Below are 15,643 nucleotides of genomic sequence, written 5' to 3' on the forward strand. Positions count from 1 at the left end.
TCTATCATCAACTATGCCCTCCACTTTTCTGCCTTTTTATCTGTCACTACCCATGTATCTCTCCATCAGTTCATCCATCCGTCACCATTCATCCATTTCTCTATCTGTCCATCTATTATCCACTGCTATCCATGTATTCTCGATCCAGCCTCCATCAACCCATCTGTGCATATGCCAACCATTATCCAACATCATCCATCCATTTCTCCATTTGTCCATCTATCCATCATCTATGGCCACCCATGCATTTCTCTGTCCAGCCATCATCTGTCATAATCCATCCATTTCTCAATCTGTCCGTCCATCCATTGCTGTCCATGTATTTCTCCATCTCTCAATCAGCCATCATCATTGACCATCCATCTGTCACCCACTTATTTCTCTTCATTTTTCTATCCAGCGATTCCATCCACTCCATGTTTTTTTGGCCCAGCAGTTTCACCTGCTTCTTTGGGCAACCAGCATTATTGTAACTAACCTCTACTGGGACTATGATACCATGAGCCTTCATTGGCAAATACCAAGGGCTTCTCTCCTGTTTTTAATGGTTGATGATTTATTAATTTCTAACCTACACAGTCCACACTTCTCCCAGAACCTAGTATCCATTCAATGCTGAGTTTAATCTCAAGCTGTTATCAGTGTTCAGTAACAGAGACTTCCTTCCTCAGCAGTGTGAATACTAAGGCTGTGCTTGGTTTTGTTTTTTTTTAACAAGGAAATTTCCCATTTCATTTTGATTTTAAAATGGTATCAATGAAAAGAATGAACAAAATTCTTTTCATTCTCACTGCTTTTCATTTTGAAAAATTAGGCCTCATCATGAAAGAACCTCTTCCACGATCTTTGCTTATCTCTTTCAGCTCTTCTTCTCTTTCCCCATCCTGGTGCACGATGAACTCCCTATCAGTAGCATTGATCCCCGATTGCTCCTATGTTGCTAACATGGTCATATAGCACTGACCCCTTGCTTGGTCAGCACCATTTCCTTGTATAGCCCAGGCTTGGGTCAGCCGGCATCATTTGTATTAATGGTGTTAAGGAAGTAGGAGTGACCAGGGATTGCCTCTGCTCTGTGAAGAGCTCACAGGACCAACTGATGGGGTAAGTAGATTGAGGGAAAGGTTCTGAGACAAAGCCCAGAAAACTGTGTTTTGTTTTGGGTTTGTTTGGGTTGTTTTTTTGAAACAGGGGTGGGTTTTTCATTTTTTTTCCTTAATATCAGTTGTTTTAAATAAATGGAACAAAGAAAATCTGATCATGCTCCTTGTGAATACTACATTTCTAGCTCTGCTGACCCCAGCCTGCCTGAGGAACAAAATTGTAGGCTAAAGAATCAGACCTGGATTGCCTGCATGCAATATGCTGTACAGCCAAAAAGCCATTGGGCCAGACCAGCTCTGGCCTGTTTCTATGTATCTGTCCATCCATGGATTCCTGTTTGGCCATGTATCTGTCCCTCCATCTGTCCATGTCTGCATTCTTTTACCTGTCTCTCCATCTACAGAACCAGCAGACTGCCAGGCTAGAACAGTCTATGCTGTAAACCACCATAACACATACTAGTGTGGGAATATATAACAATTATACACCTCCATCTACACATGTATGTACACTGTATGTTTACATGCACACACATAATATATTTACTTCCATTTTCTACTGTTTCCCCAAGAGATTTCTTTTTATAACAGTAAATAATGAATATACAGTAGATATCTATGTTCATATATACAAATTGAGATACACATTTCATCTCGGCATCCTCTTTTGCATTTTGACAGAGAGCAGGAAGGGGTTCAGAAGAAGGAACACAGACGAGGGATTTGAAGGGAAGGCTGCTGGGGATTCAGAAAGAGCAGGAAGCAATTTAGCAGAAGGTAGAAAGGGGTTCCATTATAAGGCAAGAGAGACTTGAGGGAAGGCTCAAAAGGATATGGAAAATATGAGGGGTTCAGCTTGGGTTTCAGGGGAGCACAGGAATCTCTTACCTGTTCGTACCAGTCACGGTTTGAGCATGTGCATTCAGGCCACCAGTTCGTGCTGTTCCCATTCATTTTGGGGGTGCCACTCTTGACAGGAGTCTTGGCTGGGGCGGGCCCACTTTCCCGGGCTGTGGGGATGAGTTTGGTTTTACTCCTGGGGGTGGATGCTGCTGCGGCCTGAGATGGCAGGGTCTGTGAGCTGTATCCTCCATACCCTACTGCATATGGATCTTGTTGCCATTCTGTGTAGGTTGGAGGCTCCATGCGTCGCAGTGCATTCATCCTTGATACCTCATAGCACTCAGGACACTTGCAGCAGTGGTGGTGTGTATGCATATTCCTGTTCTGTGCCCACACAACCTCCCAGAGAAACAGCAGACACCTTTTCCCACGCTCTGATCACCCTCCCCTCCCTTTTTTCGCTGTCTTCTTTTTTTTTTTTTTTTTTTTTTTTTGCAAATATGGTCCAGGCTTTTCTGTACAAAAATTCTCTACATGTAATTTTTTTCTATTTTTAATTCTAAATAGTCTAAAAAGTGTTTTAAAAAAATCCTGGTTTGGCTCTCTTCTCCGTCAGTCTCTGTCAGCAATTATCAGGTTGCAGGATTCTCTCCCCTCTCTGCTTTTGGTTCTCTGTTTTGTTTGGCTTTGCTATGATGGAACTCTCCGTGGTTCTCAGGCTCGTTTCTTCAGGGCGGCAGAGAGCTGTTTCTCAGAGCAGAAAGGGCTTCAGGCTTCTGCCTGCTTCTAGTCCCTGTGATGAGCTGAAAGAAAACCCAAGCATCCTTGCTTGCTCCTGCATCACTGCTCTCCCGGCTCCAGCCAATCAGAGCATGGCAGCAGCAGCAGAAACAACCTCAGCACCAGCAGCAGGAAGCAGGGTAGCTCTGCATTCTTAAAGGTGTATGCACATCGATCCAGGGTCAGGATCTCAAAGGATGTACAGAGAGAGTTTTCAGCCTAATTCCGTGTCAGCGAAATACAGATCCAAATGCACTTTGGCTAAGTCCCATCCTCCCAATCCTTTCTGGAAAATGATTCCAGGTTATATAGGTATAGATGGGGGGGTTCTCAGCCGAATCCTCTGGACACACCCAGCCAGTCAGGTTTTCAGGATCTCCACAATGAAAATGCATGAGATGCATTTGGAGTGTTAAACCCAAAGGATATTAGTCCTCTCTGGACACAGTCAGAGTTTGCTCAGTATTGGAAATACTCAAGTACTCACATCACTTCTTCCATTATATGCAAATCTATCTCATGCATATTCTTTGTAGGTATTCTGAAAATCTGACTGGCTAGGTGTGTCCTGAGGACTGGGTTGAGAGCCCCTGCTATAGATAGGTGTATTAATACCCCCTACAGTTCTGTGAGGGAAGAACCCCCTCCTGTTCCAGCACTAAGATTTCCACCTACAGCTCTAGCAAAGCAACCTCTGTTATTGCAATACTGAACTGCCCTCATCCCCACAGCTCTTCCAATCCACATCTATCCCCTAACTGTATCAATTCTTTTATCTGTTTATAATGAGAAGCTACAGCCTGACAGGGCTGTAAAACAGTTATAGTCAGCATAAACTAATTACATAATTCTCTCTGTAAATAAATAAATGCACGCTGTAGCTGATCATGAACGAAAGTTAATGCCGAAAGGGTATGTGTTTGTATTTTAATTCCGTGTCATTCTTGTACAATGGAACAATTTACAAGAACAGAAATTTTCTGTGAACTCATGTGGCTGCTGTAAGCTCTGTAGAACTTTCTGTAGATGTGACTCAGTACATTAGTGAGCTCGCCTCTCTTTCTTAGGTCTTTTCTTAGGTCACCTAAAGCAAGACCTTTCAGTGGCTACAGTCAAAGCGGTTTACATTTGTACCTGGGGTAATGGAGGGATAAGTGACTTGCCCAGAGTCAGAAGGAGCAGCACTAGGGATCAAACCCAGTTCCCCAGGTTCTCAGGCCACTGCACTAACCATTAGGGCTCCTCCACCACTTTACCCCTAGTATTTTACAAGGACCCAGAGCACCAATTTAGAAAGGATGTTCAAATAAGATTTTCCACTAGTATTTTAGAACAGGATCTGCCGACACCGCTTATATTGGGTGGAGTGTATTTTTCTAACATGGATATCCATGAAACACATAACTAGTGCATGAATGTCCATTTCTCCATGTACTTTTTAACAGGCTCCGTGTTTCATGGATATCCATATTAGAAAAATACACTCCACCCAATATAAGCGGTGTCTGAGCCACTCACAGCCGTGGAGTGAACTGACCCCATGTGTTCACTGCTGAGGCCTCTGCAGCTCCCAGCAGTTAATATCCAGGTATCAGCCAATATTCAGACTGGTGCCCAGTTAACTTTAATGCATAAAGTTACAGCCTTTTTGCTGTTCTAACATTATTTAACCAGTAAGTGGACTTCCTTCCCAACCAAGTGCAGCATCTCTCCTTTTCTCTTCCCTCCCTCCTACCTGCTTCAGCATCTCTCCTTCCATTCCTTCTCCCCTCTAACCATGTCCAGGATTTCTCTTTCTCCTTTCCCTTAAACCCCCATCAAGTTTAGCATCTCTCATTCTCCTTTTCATTCCCCTCCTGCACCAAGTTCGGCATCTCTCATTCTGCTTTCCTCCTCCCAACCACCAGGTCTAGCATCTCTCATTCTCCCTTCAGGTCCAGCGTCTCATTCTCCTTCACCAGCACCCCACTGTACACCTGAGCGATGTCCAATTGTTCCTGTTTTTTGTGCTGCAATCTCTCAAAATGTCAGCGTCTGCATTCCAATGCACCACTAGGGGTCAGGCAATGCCATTTTGAAAGATGGCAACACCAGAGGCAGCAGCAGCTATTGGGCATCACTCCTGCCTTTAGAAGTGGGTGGGAGTATGGAGGTCAGAGGAGTGTCAGGGAGGGAGTCAGGCTGGGTTATCTGAGGGGAAAAAGGACAGTGTCAGGTTGTTGTCCAGGGTGGCTGAAGGAGCATCCGGCTGGATCATGGGACTGTCTGGTGGGAGGGGGAGGAATGTTGACAAGGGCAGCCATTGCTTACTGGCCTTGCATTGAAGAAGAGAGTCATGAACTTTTACAGAGAAAAACAAGATCATTTTTATTTATAATTTCTTATAAACCACCTACAAGCCCAAAAGTTGTTAAAGTGGTGTACATTGAGGTACAGTAGGTATTATCCTGTTTCTTGAGGGTTCACAGTCTAAGACCCCAATGCTCAAAACCTAATGCCAGCGCTGGACTACCGGTAGTTGCTGCCATTCATCTTCCTCGAATGCTCTAATGGTTTCAGTGCAGTGCTGAAACCATTAGCACAGACATGCAAATGCATTTAAATGTGGTCTTTAACTACCCCACTGCAATATTTTAAAAATAAAAGTCTCCCAAGCACATTTAGTGCAGGAAACTTTGCACCAGCTCTGGGGGCAGTGTAGAAAGGTTGGTAGAGGATCGTCTCTTCCTCCAACCTGACTACCCTGCCTAAGACTGCTTCCTGCATCTCCCCCCCCCCCCCCCCCACCCCCAGAGAGACCTCCCTACATTAAAAAAAAATATTCCCAGGTAGACTAATAGCCCCCTGTCCCCTTCCTTCCTTCCTCCCTTCCACCCACCAACATAATAGTGGCCTTAAATCCCCCCCAATTGCATAACCAAAAACCTCCCTGTTAGTCTAGTTCCCCCCCACCCAGTCCCATAAAAGGAGACCTCCTTCATAGTCTAGTGACCCTTCACCCACCTAAGAGCCCAACTGAAGCCCCCCCCCCCCATTCCTGGAAGAAGACAGACACTAGCAATGCGCATTCGCTCCTATCTGCGTGCCGCCATCATCATCAAAATGGCAGCTCTCCATCTCGCACAGTTCATGCTAGGATGCACCGGGTGGGGCCTGTTTACTGTTTTGAAGATCATGGTACTGAGAGACAGAAACAAGCGGGCATCGCTCCTGTCTCTCTTCTTCCAGGTACAGGGCTGTCCTTGAGTTGGGGTGGGGGTACTAGACTATTCTCTTTTTTATGGGACTGGGAGGCAGGGAAACTAGACACCCAGGGTTTTGGTTATGGGACAGGAGGGGGGATTAAGACCACTATTGTGTGGGAGGGAGGGGGGACAGGGGGCAATTAGACCACCCAGGACTATTTTGTAATATGGGGCGGGGATCAGGCTGGCCGTTTTTCTTTTCTTTCTTTTATGTTTGCTGTCAGTGTCTGAGCCAATCACCGCTCAGATACTGACAGGAAACTTGACATTTTGTGCTAAACTGCAGATTACTGACGTAATTTGAAAGTGGCAGTTTGAGCATGCTGCAGCTGTTTTCTTGCGCTATGTCTGCAGTAGAGCGAGGAGTCTACTGTGAACCTTTGAGCATCGACTCTTAAGCTTGTACCTGAGGCAATGGAGTATTAATTGACTTGCATAGGGTTACAAGGGACTCGGGAAGGATAACTAGTAAGTGAAGATCACTCCCATAAAGGAAACTTCAGGAGCACAGAAGAATGGAAAACCCTTGAACTTAGAGTGATCAAACACTTTGAAACTAACACATTGCAAGCCCTGTTTACTAAGCCACACTAAGGGAGCACTAGCATTTTTAGTGCACACGCTAAATGCTAGAGTCGCCCATACATTCCTACGGGTGACTCTAGCATTTAGTGTACACTAAAAACACTAGGGCACCTCAGTAAACATAAGTACATAAGTATTGCCATACTGGGAAAGACCAAAGGTCCATCAAGCCCAGCATCCTGTTTCCAACAGTGGCCAATCCAGGTCACAAATACCCAGCAAGATCCCAAAAATGTACAAAACATTTTATACTGTTTATCCCAGAAATACTGGATTTTCCCCAAGTCCATTTAATAATTGTCTATGGACTTTTCCTTTAGGAAGCCGCCCAAACCTTTTTTTAAACTCCGCTAAGCTAACCACCTTTACCACATTCTCTGGCAACGAATTCCAGATGGGAACAAGAGGAGAGGGGCAAAGGTTCTCTCCCCCTTTCAGCCAGCAGGACATTCAAGGAGAGACCAATGGGTGCAAGATGTCAGGAGCAGATAAAGAAAACCAGAAGTCCCTAGTGCTGGAGAAGAAAGCTCTAGGAATTCACATGCTGCTGAGGAGGAGAAGGAGAAGGACCAGAGAAGGGCACAAGAAGACTGGGAACCTCAATCGCAGCAAACCCTGGAAGGCCTGGAGATGTGCTGTTACTGCTGGCAGGTAATCTGCTGCTGTTTACACCATGAAGCCTGGGCTTTGGCCTCTGCGTGCAGCTAGATTCTTTGTGTTTATAAGCCACCCTCTCTAGGACTGCAAGAATGCAAATGACCATAAACAATTTTGTAGAAAATAATATCAACTACAATAATTAAACAATGCAATAAATAATCAATAGATGAAGTAAGAAACTGAATGCATAAAATCCATTCTGGGAGCTGCCACTGCCAGCTTTGAACTTGCAGCTCTGTCACAGCTATTGCTTAGTAACCGTCTAAGAGTCTTTTTTCCTTCAGTTTCCAAATAAGGCTGCAGGATGTGGCTTTGTAATTTGGTTTCTGATCCTGCTGTGAAGTTGTTTTATCATTTAATGTATATTTCTCATCAAACAGCAACACCTTCAGTGCTTCTCTGCATTTTGAAAATCCTAGTACTTTTATTTCATAAAACACCTTTAATGTGGTCATCCAAAGCAATTTTACAGCAACCTCACATTTGAATGATCAGATTCTAGCAAACATGTCAACACTTCTGTAAGTGGAATCCAAAAGTGACACTGAAGAAGCATAAGCCCCTTTGGTAGTTATTGCCTTTTGACTCACAACAGACCTCAGTTGACCAGTATCAAAGCAAAAAAAGATCTTTTAACCATATATCTGACAAACACATGTCAGTAAAACAGGAAAAACTGGGCCCAAGATCCAGAACTTCCAGACACATTAACAAGTTGAAAGGTGCATGATCTATGTGCATTGCCTAAAGCATGTTTGCCGCATGGCATGTATGACTGGGGTATCTGTGTGTGCAAATGAGGGAGTAAGTGGTTAGGCAGTGGGGGAGGAGGGAGGGTACTGAATGAGTAAATTAAGTAGATGAAGAGATTATGACTGGCAATGAAAGTTGAGTGGATGGGGACTATGAATGAGTGTTGGATGTGGGGGTGTCTGAGGTTGGGGCGTAAGGATGTACACTGGGAGTATGAGGGAGTATATTTATGAAGCTTGGGGCCTTTGAAGAAAGAGAATTGAGTATGCTTTGAGGGGAGGGAAATGTAGTTGTGGGGGCAGAGCATGGGTCTGTATGGAGTAGCAGTGATGAGGATAGTGCCTTGTCTGTTGAACGATGATCTAGTGCTACCACTATCTTCAGTACATGTCAAAATTATCCCATAAAGTTTAATATGCCACTCATCAAATGCCATTGCATATCTTCTATTAACATAGAAACACAGAGAAATATAGGCAGATAAAGCCCATATGACCTGTCCAGTCTGCCCATCCATGCAATTTTCTCCCCCTATTGCTCCCCCCTTAGAGATCCTATATACTCGTCCCAAGTTTCCTTCAATTCAGATACTGTTTTCATCTCCACCATGTCCACCGGGAGGCCATTCCACGAATTCACCACCCTTTCCATGAAGAAGTATTTCCTCAGATTACGCCCAGAAAATGGCAGATACAAATCAAGGTCAGGTATACACAAAGTAGCACATATGAGTTTATCTTGTTGGGCAGACTGGATGGACCGTACAGGTCTTTCAATGCTGTCATCTACTATGTATGTTATGTGATGTCTGAGTCTATCCTCTTTCACTTCCATTCTATGCCCCCTCGTTCCAGAGCTTCCTTTTAATTGAAAGAGACTCACCTCCAGTGCACTTATGCCACGGAGGTATTTAAATGTCTATATCATATCTTCTCCGAGGACAAGCAGGCTGCTTGTTCTCACTGATGGGTGACGTCCACGGCAGCCCCTCCAATCGGAAACTTCACTAGCAAAGTCCTTTGCTAGCCCTCGCGCGCCCGCGCGCACCGCGCATGCGCGGCCGTCTTCCCGCCCGAAACCGGCTCGAGCCGGCCAGTCTTCTTTTGTCCGCACTCGGTACGGTCGTGTTTTCGCCGTGTCGAGCCCCGGAAAGTCGACCTCGCGCGTCCAATTTGTTTTGAACGTGTTTTTTTCCTTCGGGAAAGCTTTGTCCTAGTCGGGAAGTGCTCCGGAAACCCCCCGCCGGGTTTCGTGTAAATCCTCCCCGTACTTCCAGCTTTTTTGCCCCGGTAAGTTTTCTTTCGTCGTCGGGGTAGGCCTCTTTTCGGCCTCGGTCGAGATTTTTTCTCCCTCTAAATTTGGTGCTTCAAATTTCGCCATTTCGGCTTTTGATTTCGCCGGCGTGATTTTTCCGCCCATGACATCGAAGCCTTCCAGCGGCTTCAAGAAGTGCACCCAGTGCGCCCGGGTTATCTCGCTCACTGATCGACACTCGTCGTGTCTTCAGTGTCTGGGGGCCGAGCACCGCCCTCAGAACTGCAGTCTGTGTTCCCTGCTTCAAAGGCGGACTCAGGTAGCGAGACTAGCCCAGTGGAACGTGTTGTTCTCGGGCTCTTCGTCGGCATCGGCACCGGGATCTTCGAGTGCATCGACGTCGTCAGCGTCCAGACCATCTTCCTCGGCCGCCCCTGCATCGAGTGCATCGAGGCATCGGGCCTCTGCATCGGCGCCGAGACATCGGATAGCTGCATCGACGTCGGTGGTACCAGGACCTCGTCTGCTGATGTCGTCGGACGGTGGTGCATCGGGTGGAGTGCAGGTGAGGGCTGTCCATTCCCCTGCTGGTGGCGGTGAGCCCTCGGGTGGGTCTCCGCCTACCCTGAGGGCTCCTGCGGTACAGCCCCCCCGAGATCGACCTTCTTCAGTCTCGGCCCCGAGGAAGCGACGGATGGATTCGACGTCCTCCTCGTCGGTGCCGGGGAGCTCCGGTGACATGCTTCGGAAGAAATCGAAGAAGCATCGACACCGGTCTCCTCCCCGTGTCGGCACCGAGAGCTCTGGGTCGCCGAGGGATTCGGCACCCAGCAGGCATCGGCACCGAGAGGACCGCTCACCCTCTGTTCAGGAGGTGTCGATGCGCTCCGCTCTGGACAGCCCGGAACAGCCTCCACGCCCGGAACAGGTACTGACGTCGACGCCTGCATCGACCTCTCAGCCTTTCTCTGCAGCCGCTCTAAACGAGAGCCTCCGGGCCGTTCTCCCAGAGATTCTGGGAGAGCTGTTGCGCCCTACCCCTCCGGTACCGGCGGTGCTTGCGCCACCGGTACCGTCGAGCGTGGCGCCGGCTGGCCCATCGCCCAGGTTGAGGTCCCCGACGTCGGTACCGCGTGCGGTACCGACCGCGGCCACCTCCCAGGAAGGCTCCCCGACTACGTCGGCGGAGGGAGCTTCGCCGATGCGGGCGAGGGAGTCTACCTCTCGACGCCCCCATCGTGGACGGGGTTCCACGGAGTCGAGCAGGGCGAGGTTGCAGACACAGGTCCGTGAACTTGTGTCTGACACCGAGGGTGAGGCCTCGTGGGAGGAAGAGGAAGATCCCAGATATTTCTCTGACGAGGAGTCTGAGGGTCTTCCGTCTGATCCCACTCCCTCTCCTGAGAGACAGCTTTCTCCTCCCGAGAGTCTGTCTTTTGCCTCCTTTGTCCGGGAAATGTCTACGGCCATCCCCTTCCCGGTGGTTGTGGAGGACGAGCCCAGGGCTGAAATGTTTGAGCTCCTGGACTATCCTTCTCCACCTAAGGAGGCGTCCACTGTTCCCTTGCACCATGTCCTGAAGAAGACATTGCTTGCGAACTGGACCAAGCCATTAACTAATCCCCACATTCCCAAGAAGATCGAGTCCCAGTACCGGATCCATGGGGACCCAGAGCTGATGCACACTCAGTTGCCTCATGACTCTGGAGTTGTGGATTTGGCCCTAAAGAAGGCTAAGAGTTCTAGGGAACATGCTTCGGCGCCCCCGGGCAAGGACGCTAGAACCTTAGACTCCTTTGGGAGGAAGGCCTACCATTCCTCTATGCTCGTGTCCAAGATCCAGTCTTACCAGCTCTACACGAGCATACACATGCGGAATAATGTGCGGCAGTTGGCGGGCTTGGTTGATGCTCTTCCCCCTGAGCAAGCCAAGCCTTTTCAGGAGGTGGTCAGGCAGCTGAAGGCGTGCAGAAAATTCCTGGCCATAGGAGTTTATGACACTTTTGATGTTGCGTCCAGGGCCGCTGCTCAAGGTGTGGTGATGCGCAGGCTCTCATGGCTGCGTGCCGCCGACCTGGAGAATAGAATCCAGCAGCGGATTGCGGACTCGCCTTGCCGTGCGGATAACATTTTTGGCGAAAAAGTCGAGCAGGTGGTAGAGTCTCTCCACCAGCGGGACACCGCATTCGACAAGTTCGCCCGCCGGCAGCCTTCAGCTTCTACCTCTACAGGTAGACGATTTTTCGGGGGAAGGAAGACTGTTCCCTATACTTCTGGCAAGCGTAGGTACAATCCTCCTTCCCGACAGCCTGCGGCCCAGGCTAAGCCCCAGCGCGCTCGCTCTCGTCAGCAGCGTGCGAATCAGCAAGGCCCCGCGGCTCCCCAGCAAAAGCAAGGGGCGAGCTTTTGACTGGCTCCAGCAGAGCATAGCCGACATCCAAGTGTCAGTGCCGGGCGACCTGCCTGTCGGAGGGAGGTTGAAAGCTTTTCACCAAAGGTGGCCTCTCATAACCTCCGATCAGTGGGTTCTCCAAATAGTCCGGCAAGGATACACCCTCAATTTGGCCTCACTTCCTCCAAATTGTCCACCGGGAGCTCAGTCCTACAGCTTCCAGCACAAGCAGGTACTTGCAGAGGAACTCTCCGCCCTTCTCAGCGCCAATGCGGTCGAGCCCGTGCCATCCGGGCAAGAAGGGCTGGGGTTCTATTCCAGGTACTTCCTTGTGGAAAAGAAAACAGGGGGGATGCGTCCCATCCTAGACCTAAGGGCCCTGAACAAATATCTCGTAAAAGAAAAGTTCAGGATGCTTTCCCTGGGCACCCTTCTCCCCATGATTCAGCAAAACGATTGGCTATGCTCTCTGGACTTGAAGGATGCCTACACACACATCCCGATACTGCCAGCTCACAGACAGTATCTGCGATTTCAGCTGGGCGCACGCCACTTCCAGTACTGTGTGCTACCCTTTGGGCTCGCCTCTGCGCCCAGGGTGTTCACAAAGTGCCTAGCTGTGGTAGCAGCGGCGCTTCGCAGGCTGGGGGTGCACGTGTTCCCATATCTCGACGATTGGCTGGTGAAGAACACATCCGAGGCATGAGCCCTGCAGTCCATGCAGATGACTATTCGCCTCCTGGAGCTACTGGGGTTTGTGATAAATTACCCAAAGTCCCATCTTCTCCCAGTGCAGAAACTCGAATTCATCGGAGCCCTGCTGGATTCTCGGACGGCTCGCGCCTATCTCCCAGAGGCGAGGGCCAACAACTTGTTGTCCCTCGTCTCGCGGGTGCGAGCGTCCCAGCAGATCACAGCTCGGCAGATGTTGAGATTGCTGGGCCACATGGCTTCCACAGTTCATGTGACTCCCATGGCCCGCCTTCACATGAGATCTGCTCAATGGACCCTAGCCTCCCAGTGGTATCAGGCCGCCGGGGGTCTAGAGGACGTGATCCACCTGTCCACGAGTTTTCTCGAATCCCTGTATTGGTGGACGATTTGCTCCAATTTGACTCTGGGACGTCCCTTCCAAATTCCTCAGCCTCAAAAAGTGCTGACCACGGATGCGTCTCTCCTGGGATGGGGAGCTCATGTCGATGGGCTTCACACCCAAGGAAGGTGGTCCCTCCAAGAAAGCGATCTACAGATCAATCTTCTGGAGTTGCGAGCGATCTGGAACGCTCTGAAGGCTTTCAGAGATCGGCTGTCCCACCAAATTATCCAAATTCAGACAGACAATCAGGTTGCCATGTACTATGTCAACAAGCAGGGGGGCACCGGATCTCGCCCCCTGTGTCAGGAAGCCGTCAGCATGTGGCTCTGGGCTCGCCGTCAAGGCATGGTGCTCCAAGCCACATATCTGGCAGGCGTAAACAACAGTCTGGCCGACAGGTTGAGCAGGATTATGCAACCTCACGAGTGGTCGCTCAATTCCCGTGTGGTGCGACAGATCTTCCAGGCGTGGGGCACCCCCCTGGTGGATCTCTTCGCATCTCAAGTGAACCACAAGGTCCCTCAGTTCTGTTCCAGGCTTCAGGCCCACGGCAGACTGGCGTCGGATGCCTTCCTCCTGGATTGGGGGGAAGGTCTGCTGTATGCTTATCCTCCCATTCCTCTGGTGGGGAAGACTTTGTTGAAACTCAAGCAAGACCGAGGCACCATGATTCTGATTGCTCCCTTTTGGCCGCGTCAGATCTGGTTCCCTCTTCTTCTGGAGTTATCCTCCGAAGAACCGTGGAGATTGGAGTGTTTTCCGACCCTCATCACGCAGGACGAAGGGGCTCTTCTGCATCCCAACCTCCAGTCCCTGGCTCTCACGGCCTGGATGTTGAGGGCGTAGACTTTGCCTCTTTGGGTCTGCCAGAGGGTGTCTCCCGCATCTTGCTTGCTTCCAGGAAAGACTCCACTAAGAGAAGCTACTTCTTTCATTGGAGGAGGTTTGCCGTCTGGTGTGACAGCAAGGCCCTAGATCCTCGCTCTTGTCCTACACAGACCCTGCTTGAATACCTTCTCCACTTGTCTGAGTCTGGTCTGAAGACCAACTCCGTAAGGGTTCACCTTAGTGCAATCAGTGCATACCATTACCAAGTGGAAGGTAAGCCGATCTCAGGACAGCCTTTAGTTGTTCGCTTCATGAGAGGTTTGCTTTTGTCAAAGCCCCCTGTCAAGCCTCCTACAGTGTCATGGGATCTCAATGTCGTTCTCACCCAGCTGATGAAACCTCCTTTCGAGCCACTGAATTCCTGCCATCCGAAGTACTTGACCTGGAAGGTCATTTTCTTGGTGGCAGTTACTTCGGCTCGTAGAGTCAGTGAGCTTCAGGCCCTGGTAGCCCAGGCCCCTTACACCAAATTTCATCACAACAGAGTAGTCCTCCGCACTCACCCTAAGTTTCTGCCAAAGGTTGTGTCGGAGTTCCATCTGAACCAGTCAATTGTCTTGCCAACATTCTTTCCCCGTCCTCATTCCTGCCCTGCTGAACGTCAGCTGCACACATTGGACTGCAAGAGAGCATTGGCCTTCTATCTGGAGCGGACACAGCCCCACAGACAGTCCGCCCAATTGTTTGTTTCTTTTGATCCCAACAAGAGGGGAGTGGCTGTAGGGAAACGCACCATATCCAATTGGCTAGCAGATTGCATTTCCTTCACTTACGCCCAGGCTGGGCTGGCTCTTGAGGGTCATGTCACGGCTCATAATGTTAGAGCCATGGCAGCGTCGGTAGCCCACTTGAAGTCAGCCACCATGGAGGAAATTTGCAAAGCTGCGACGTGGTCATCTGTCCACACATTCACATCTCATTACTGCCTGCAGCAGGATACCCGACGTGACAGTCGGTTCGGGCAGTCAGTTCTTCAGAACCTGTTTGGGCTTTAGGATCCAACTCCACCCCCCGAGGGCCCTGTTTGTTCTGTTCCAGGCTACACTCTCAGTTAGTTGGTAAATTTTTTAGGTCAATCTCAGTTATGTCCTCGCCGTTGCGAGGCCCAATTGACCAATGTTGTTGTTTTGAGTGAGCCTGGGGGCTAGGGATACCCCATCAGTGAGAACAAGCAGCCTGCTTGTCCTCGGAGAAAGCGAATGCTACATACCTGTAGAAGGTATTCTCCGAGGACAGCAGGCTGATTGTTCTCACAAACCCGCCCGCCTCCCCTTTGGAGTTGTGTCTTCCCTTGAAGTGTATTGTCTTGCTACATACTGGACTGGCCGGCTCGAGCCGGTTTCGGGCGGGAAGACGGCCGCGCATGCGCGGTGCGCGCGGGCGCGCGAGGGCTAGCAAAGGACTTTGCTAGTGAAGTTTCCGATTGGAGGGGCTGCCGTGGACGTCACCCATCAGTGAGAACAATCAGCCTGCTGTCCTCGGAGAATACCTTCTACAGGTATGTAGCATTCGCTTTTCCTCTCCTGCCTTTCTTCCAAAGTATACATATTATCCCCATACTCTTTATGACAAAGACCACTGATCATTTTAATAGCTACCATCTGGACCAACTCCAACTATATCTTTTTGAAGGTGTGGCCTCTAGAATTGTGCACAATATTCTAAATGAGGTCTCACCAGAGACTTATACAGAGGCATCATCAACTCCTTTTTCCTAATGGCCATTCCTCTCCCTATGTACCCAAGCATCTTTATAGCTTTTGCCATCTTTTCTACCTGTTTGGTCACCTTTAGATCATCACATATGATCACATGTAAGTCCCGCTCCTCTTTCATGCACAAAGGTTCTTCACCTTCTAAACTATATCATTCCCTCTGGTTTCTTGCAGCCCAAACACATGACCCTGCATTTTTTAGCATTACATCTTAGCTGCCAAATTCCAGACCATTCCTCTAACTTTGCTAAGTCCTTCCTCATATAATCCACACCATCAGGGGTGTCTATCCTATTGCAGACAGCCCTTCAGCAATATCGCTTACTTGA

General features: G+C 49.2%; 1 protein-coding gene across 5 annotated transcripts in view; it reads right to left on the minus strand.

The window, feature by feature from the left end:
• The window catches only part of DLG3 (discs large MAGUK scaffold protein 3), a 409,804-nt gene extending 407,483 nt beyond the window's left edge, over positions 1-2,321 (minus strand). For all 5 annotated transcript variants that reach the window (XM_030208894.1, XM_030208893.1, XM_030208892.1 and 2 more), the window contains exon 1: positions 1,992-2,321. In XM_030208894.1, the coding sequence (XP_030064754.1) occupies positions 1,992-2,321 (330 nt within the window). The remainder of the gene's footprint in view (positions 1-1,991) is intronic.
• Between the last annotated feature and the right edge of the window lie 13,322 nt (positions 2,322-15,643).

Source organism: Microcaecilia unicolor, chromosome 7, assembly GCF_901765095.1.
Source record: "Microcaecilia unicolor chromosome 7, aMicUni1.1, whole genome shotgun sequence".
Classification (NCBI taxonomy): Eukaryota; Metazoa; Chordata; class Amphibia; order Gymnophiona; family Siphonopidae; genus Microcaecilia; species Microcaecilia unicolor.